General features: G+C 39.6%; 1 protein-coding gene across 1 annotated transcript; it reads right to left on the bottom strand.

The window, feature by feature from the left end:
* Nucleotides 1–3,415: 3,415 nt before the first annotated feature.
* LOC147857608 (BTB/POZ domain and ankyrin repeat-containing protein NBCL-like) lies at nucleotides 3,416–6,758 on the bottom strand. Its single transcript, XM_087327863.1, has 2 exons — nucleotides 5,864–6,758; nucleotides 3,416–4,876 (listed from the first exon to the last, which is right to left on the bottom strand). Exons 1-2 carry the CDS (start codon nucleotides 6,443–6,445, stop codon nucleotides 3,578–3,580), a joined length of 1,881 nt encoding a protein of 626 aa, XP_087183989.1. The 5' UTR covers nucleotides 6,446–6,758; the 3' UTR covers nucleotides 3,416–3,577.
* Between the last annotated feature and the right edge of the window lie 463 nt (nucleotides 6,759–7,221).

The raw sequence follows: 7,221 nt of genomic DNA on the forward strand, positions 1-7,221 counted from the left end.
GGAACATGCAACACGTTCATAAGTTTCCCTTTCTGCCCGGCGTGGCTGAGAGGAACTTCTCTGACATGTTCAATGGTATGCGGAGTGTCGTCTCCCGTTTCGACCACTCCTTGCTTTTCTAGTTTCTCCAAGTATGAGAACCATTCCACATGACTCGTCATATGATTTGATGCTCCGGAATCAACATACCACACCTCACTCGATTTCGTCCTCCTCGACGTTCACGTTGACAGAGGCAAGAGAGTCACTGATCTCCTTGATTTCGGTCGTGTAATCGGCCAGAGATAGATCTTTCTGTCGGACATTGTTGAGCTCCTACCTGAGTTGCAACTTCCTGGCCATTGTGCTAGTGGTGAAAATCCCCTTGAGATTCGCCCACACGTCCTTTGGGGTCTTGGCATCCTGAATGTAGCTCAAGAGCTAGTCGCTCACACAGGACGCGAAGCAGTAAAGAACTCTACTTGCTACTTGTTCCCAAGCCAAAAAATCTCTGTGTGTCAATTCGGGTGCTGCATCATTAGCTCCTTCGACATAACTCCAATAACCATGACCAAGCAGGTACTGGTGCATCTTGTATGACCAAGATGCGTAGTTGCTCTTGTCAAGCTTCTCAGTCGGTAGCGAGCTTCCCATTCCTCTATCCATATTGTTGTCTTTGTTGCAAACTTTTTCTGTCGGCTGTAGAGTCTCAATCCTCGCGCTCTGATACCATGTAAAAGAATACGTGTGTGGAAGCATATGAGAAAGACACGGTTCGGAAGTACAACAGTTCTGTAAAACACAAGAATCATAGCGAAGGGGAGAGAGAGAGAGAGAGAGAGAGAGAGAGAGAGAGAGGGAGAGGGAGGGAGAGAGCAAAATGAGACTATATTCAAAATAATTCTCTGTGTATTCTCTGTACATACTTCGTGCTCATTGAGCACCTTTTATACAAGCCCTAACTATTGGGCTGACATAAGTACTTACAATACCTGACCGCTCATAAATGAGCATCCTACACTTACCCCCAAAATTATTCCTTAGGAGGAATAACATTCTAACGTCCTCTCGGTTTACATACTGCTACGGCCATATTTTGCGTACGGTTTTACGCACCCAATGTTAAGCTTGTCTCTCAACAATATAGAAACTATTTTCTTGAGCCATAACTGTGTAACTATCTCTTACTCTTCTCTCTCTCTTTGTGTGTATACTTTCTTGAACAAGTGCACTACTTCACATCTTCATCATGTGCTTGCTTGCTAACTCCATAGCAAGATCCATACACTTCCACTGTGGTCGACAACTTCTACAACAGTCGACATAGACAGATACAATGTCAACACATTGTAGGAATTCACTAAATTATTAATATTCTAATATCACAATTGATGGTACACATTTCATTTTGAATTTATTTGAGATCACAATTGGATAATCACCATAAAGGCCAAACAACTTAGTAAATTACCCACAGCTTTTTACATAGCTAGTTCATTATGTCAAGGACAACTAATTGTTCCCATTCCAATGCTTTCACCCCAAAACCTTTGGATATGGAGGATCTAGCCACCTGAATACCTTAAGATATGAAAACATGTGTAACAGATCTACATATCTGTTGGAAAATGAAACATATGTTTTGTTAACCACCATATTCACACAATCTAATTCTAACCAAAGTAAAAGGGAATGTGTTTGTTAACCGTATGGTGGTTAACAGCCTTTTTAGAATCTAATTCTAATTAGCATAAAAGGGAATGTGTTTGGTAATCACATAAACCCTAATAACCATATTTCTAGAATTTGAATCTAATCATTATAAAATGGAATGTGTTTGGTACCATATAAACCCTAATAACCATATTTCAAGAATTTGAATCTAATCATTATAAAATGGAATGTGTTTGGTACCATATAAACCCTAATAACCATATTTCTAAGAGTTTAATTCTAATCAGAGTACAAGGGAATGTGTTTGTTAACCACAAACATATTTCCAGAACCTGATTCTAATCAGAGTAAAAGGGCTTCATATAAACCCTAATATATATTAGCGGAATTTGATTCTAACTTAGTTGTTAAATTGTGATCCTCACGACCTATGTGTACATATATGCCAAGGACTTAACCATTAAGCCATCTAATAGTCATAACTATATTGTAACATAATATCATAGTGGGTAGAACCCTTGAACATTCTAGAAAATTCTACCATCATACATGTTCCTAGTCTCTTAGACAATAGTGCCAACTCTTGCATCATGGATCAAGATTTTCCTTTGACACACAAAATAACATTAGAAAAACCTCCTTGTCTAGCTTCAATGATCATAGTCATTGATGGTCAGCCAATTGCTTTTGGCAATATATTAGAAGAGTTTGAACAAGTCCGAGCGGTCTTAGAAGAATTGGCATCTATGATATCCTTCAATATAATTAGTAGTCCTAAACATCTCATTGTCCTTGGGTTTGCCTTGGTTTGAGCTGCATAATACAAAGATTAACTAGCAAAATATAGAAATTTGTAGTAGAAAACAAGTTAAGGCACAAGTTCAGCCCATAAATACCATGACTCGACCCTTGGCCACAAGATTGCAATTATTTTAGTGCAAGAGCGATAAGAATAAATGTTCTTATTTTTAGTAATAGGCAACCTTTCTAATACTCTTGACAATATCCCTAAAAAGATCATTCCGAAGAAGTATTGAGGAATTTGCAAATGTTTTCAACAAGGTCAAACCTAGTACACTCCCACAACATCAGCCTTATGATTGCCCCATTGATCTCCAACCAAGAAAAGAACCACTATGAGGACCAACTTACAAACTATCACCAATAGAGCTTGAAGATCTTTGACCATATATTGAGGCGAATCTAGCTAATGGCTTTATTCAATATTCAAGGTCTCTAGATGGTGCACCAGTTCCCTTTATGAAGAAAAAGGATGGTTCAATCTCGTGAATAGAAATATTCCATTTGTACAAGAAAATCTAGATGCAATGTTATGAACTCAATGTTAGGTAGCTCCAATGGCAAGTGTTTTTATGTGTAAGGCTTATGTTCACAGGTGTACACCATGATTGGAACAAGGCTCTTGTGATGGGCACAATTGTGACATTCATGGTCATCATATTATTGCGATTGGCGATGTCATGTCATTGCAATCGAGACAACAACTTATTAAGGGAAACGTGCTCATGGATGTGCTTTTTCACAAGATCGGAAGTGTCGGGTTATAGTGACCTGTCGACATCACGTTTAAGCATGACCACAAGTGTCTTGTTACTGGCGACGTTATGTAAGTTAGTGTGAACAAGAGTGTCTTGTTACCAAGTTACTGGCAATGTCAAGTAATTGTTGTTTTTTTTCTAGGGTGTAGTTAATTAACAAAATTAATTAATTAATTACGTGGCTATATGTATATTATGGAGAATTAACTAGAAGAATTTTTTATTTTCTATTTTGTAAAAATATACATTAAAGAGTAAAATTATTAATTATTATTTTTTGTTAAGTTAATTGATCGATTTTTATTACTTACATATATGTCTATAATGATGGGTGGTTTTATTTTAACCGAGCTGGCTTATTATTTTTAATTTATGAGATAATGGGTTTTATAATTAATATAATTAGGGGTAATCACCGAGCTATAATTAGGGTTTTCCGTGTAATTAGAGGGATGATTAACGGTAACCGCTCTGTCATTGGCAGTGTGATTAGCGCCAATTACCGGTTCGTAATCACGCTCATTCACATCAGTCGCACGGTCGTAATAATGATAGTAATTAGCAGCAAGATTAGAGTGGACCCATCGATAACCATCCTGCTGATTACGGTCATTGCTCTGCAGATGCATCAATTGCGCATAACCGATCTCAGAATTGGCAGCCGAACCACCATCGCTGGCGCACGCAGAGCTACGATGATAGCCAGGAAGGTCAGAGCCATCGCCCATTTCTTCTTCTTCTTCTTCTTCTCCTTCATTGTCGTCGTCCTCTTCTTCGTTTGATTCTGCTTCGGCATTTGCTTTTTCTTCTGCTTTTGCGTTTGCGCTTGCTTCTGCTTCGGCTAGAACTTCTTCTGCTGCTTCTGCTTCTGCAGATTGATTGTTCACGAAGGCTGCAGACTGGAGGAGCTCGAGAGAGAGCCTGAGGGTCTGATCGGAGGGTCCGCATCCGGCGGCGATCATGTTGGTGATGATGTCGATGGGGGAGTGGCCTGCGTCGGATGGGATGGACGGCGATGCGTGATGGTCGAGCAAGAGGCAGATCATGTCCGGGCTGCCCATCTCGCAGGCCAAATGGAGGGCCGTCCGGCCGCCATGCCCACCCCGGCCGTTGGTCGCGTTCACATTGACCACGCCCATCTCCAGCAGACCTTTCACGACCTCCCGGCTACAGTGTGAAACCGCATAGTGTAGCGCCTCGGACGCGTCCAGGTCCAACCCTTCCCCCATCACCATCAACCTCACCAGCTCCATGTCCTGGCAGTCCAAAGCCTGCCTCATCTTCCTCACCCTCTGCTCCTCGTACTCATCTTGGCCGCCCATCCCCGTGTCCACACTTGTCCTTGTCCCTTGCTCGAGCCCGTCCGTCCGGTTGTCGCCCACCACGTAGCCCCCCCTCGTTATCATCATCGGCGTGCTCCCCCCGACCCCGTGCACTAGCTCTGCGACCATCCTCGTACTCCTCATGTCTTCGATCTCCGTCACCACATCCCCCGGTAGATGCTTCCTTAACATTTCGGCCTTCAGACCCGACCTCGCCACAAGCTCCGAACATTTCTCCCAAAGCTCATTGGGGATCCCTGCCCTTTGCATCTTCTTTGATGCCACCAACACTCTCATCACATCATCTATGGACATCTTCTCCACTATCTCGACTAGGTGCCTCTATCATTAACATCGAAACAAGAAATTATGTGCGCATTCGCAAAATAAGATATATACCAAATAAATTTTAGTACCACTCAATATGCAAAGATGGAGTGTTACACACATACACGTCATTATATATTATTGATGAACTTCACGGGTAGGTTAGGCCCATTCGCCATAGATTGATCACAATGTGTATAATGAGCTCGACATAGCCATCCCTTGAAGGAGTATGGGGCCAAAACAATCTAACTAGGTCTAGAGTCCAAATAATTCCAATCTACAGGGTGTACCGTGTAATGATGGTCATCCAAGAAGGTATGGTGTGGAGACCAGAAAATTCTAGATTATGGCTACTCATGCAATGGACTCCTAGATATAAAACAATATATGAAGACAAAGAAAGCAATACTATTACAAATAACTTTAGATATCTTGTTATCTCCCAAAAGTTAGTCTTCAAAAAATAATATATTTTAACAATAAACTTTTAGGACCTCGTCTAAGTTTAGGTTTTACAGTACTTGTCAAGCAACTAGGCTTCACAAAACATATTTTTCCATCATAAACTGTAGACTTGACAAGGCAGCAAGTAGGCGGCTTCTCAAAGCAATGGAGAGAGCTGGGGGGGTACCAACACAAAACCAATAATTGAAATTATAAAAATGATAGATTTAATATGAGGCAAGTGTCGGGCGATTTTTTTCGTTAGAATACCCTAAATTCAGGCTAATTTTCATTGGATTGTTTCCCTAGATGTTGAGCAAGTTAATACATGATTTTGCCTCACCTCAAGAAGCTTGTAATGTAAGAATACTCAAATTCATGATGTGGGAAATACATGTTTTAAGACCTTGCTCTTATCATAATGATAATAATGCTCCATATTGATTAATTATTACAAATATAAGTTAGCAACTCAATGATCCTTGACATGGATTCTTGAATAACTCAAATTGTCATAAATGAGTGACATTTAGTATGGAAAACAAATAAGTTTACCTGAATCAATAATGAAAGTTGCTCCATTCCAAATAAATTGGCAGCATGTAAGGTGTCCAGTGCTAGCTCAACTAATGAAGAACAATATAAGTGCCAACATCCTTTCTCGAAGCAACTAGTACGAACATTATTGACCTTCTCATCATGAGATTGCATATTATAGCTAAGAATAACTTGCCCACTATAGAGGAATTTGAGCAATATCACAAACACATCATAGCTAACAATCTCCACCGGTATTTGTAAGTGTGGGTTCACATTGTTCGGCCGAACATCCACCATCGTAGAGCCAATGTTTAAGCTTGATTGGTCTATAGCCGAGTACTTGTAGAATAGGGTCTTGAAGTAGTTGCTTCTTGAAGATAGAATGCACCTATGCGCTTTCACTTGTTTTCCTTCTATGATGAATACAATATCAGAAAAAGGGTCTCCATTTGAGAAGAGGTTCATATAATCATGAGATAAGGTTTTGAGTGGATCATCATCCTCACCATCATCTGCACATTTATACAAATTATTACAATTGGTATTAATAGGGCTGGATGTTGTGTGGATGTATAAGCCTTGGTCAAGCTGCAACATGTTGTAATTTTGAATCAATTAGGGAGAAGTAATAAAAAAAAACCCCTAAGAATTTGCAACTTATTGTAACTACAACTAATGGTCTACCTCTGCTTATAAATTGATTGTTGAATCATATTATGGATCTTAAATTCTTATAGAATGGCAAAGGAGAGGTAGAGACAGAAACACACATAGAAACATGTTTTATACTAGCTAAATGGGATGAATATTATAAGGTGTAACTTGGCTCTATATGAGAGGGGGTCTTTAAGAGGGGTACAATTGTAGATAATCTCAACCATGCAACAAGAATAGGCAAAGCACTCTATACATTGGCAATGCAAGAAACCAAAATAATGAGGTAAAAGGTCAAGAAAAGTTTTCAAGAGAATAGATCGCAAGTCTCTTTTTTGACATCCATGCTTTTCTTACTACAGTCCTAGACTACCTTTCTCCTAGGCTACCATTATTGATAACTTTACTAATGCTAGCTATATCACCTCTATTCAACCCTCAAAATGACCTTACATTTATCGAAAAAACTTGTACAATATTTCTCATGTAGTTATAAGTTACTTCCCAACCCCCTTCCACATGCACACACACACACATTTATTGGACCGTGAACTCTCCCATGTGAATGAAACAAATTGTATGCTTGTTTTCTTCCATCATTGAGCCAATTAGTACTTGCTACATTTAGTTGTGGATTAGTCATAATTTTTTCTTCAATTAGTAGCAATAATTCCTAATGAAGATCTTTATAAGTGTATAGCTTGATATGAATAAGGCCC

This window comes from Azolla caroliniana, unplaced genomic scaffold (genome assembly GCF_043228905.1).
Source record: "Azolla caroliniana isolate FFs.n. ecotype wild unplaced genomic scaffold, voAzoCaro1.0.p SCAF_11, whole genome shotgun sequence".
NCBI lineage: Eukaryota > Viridiplantae > Streptophyta > Polypodiopsida > Salviniales > Salviniaceae > Azolla > Azolla caroliniana.

Bases quoted from the DNA above. Each gene is read 5' to 3' on its own strand.
- LOC147857608 (XM_087327863.1), bottom strand. From the start codon at position 6,445: ATGTTGCAGCTTGACCAAGGCTTATACATCCACACAACATCCAGCCCT. The intron at 4,877-5,863 runs GTAAACTTATTT...TGTTAATGATAG, and splicing joins AACTTTCATTATTGATTCAG to AGGCACCTAGTCGAGATAGT.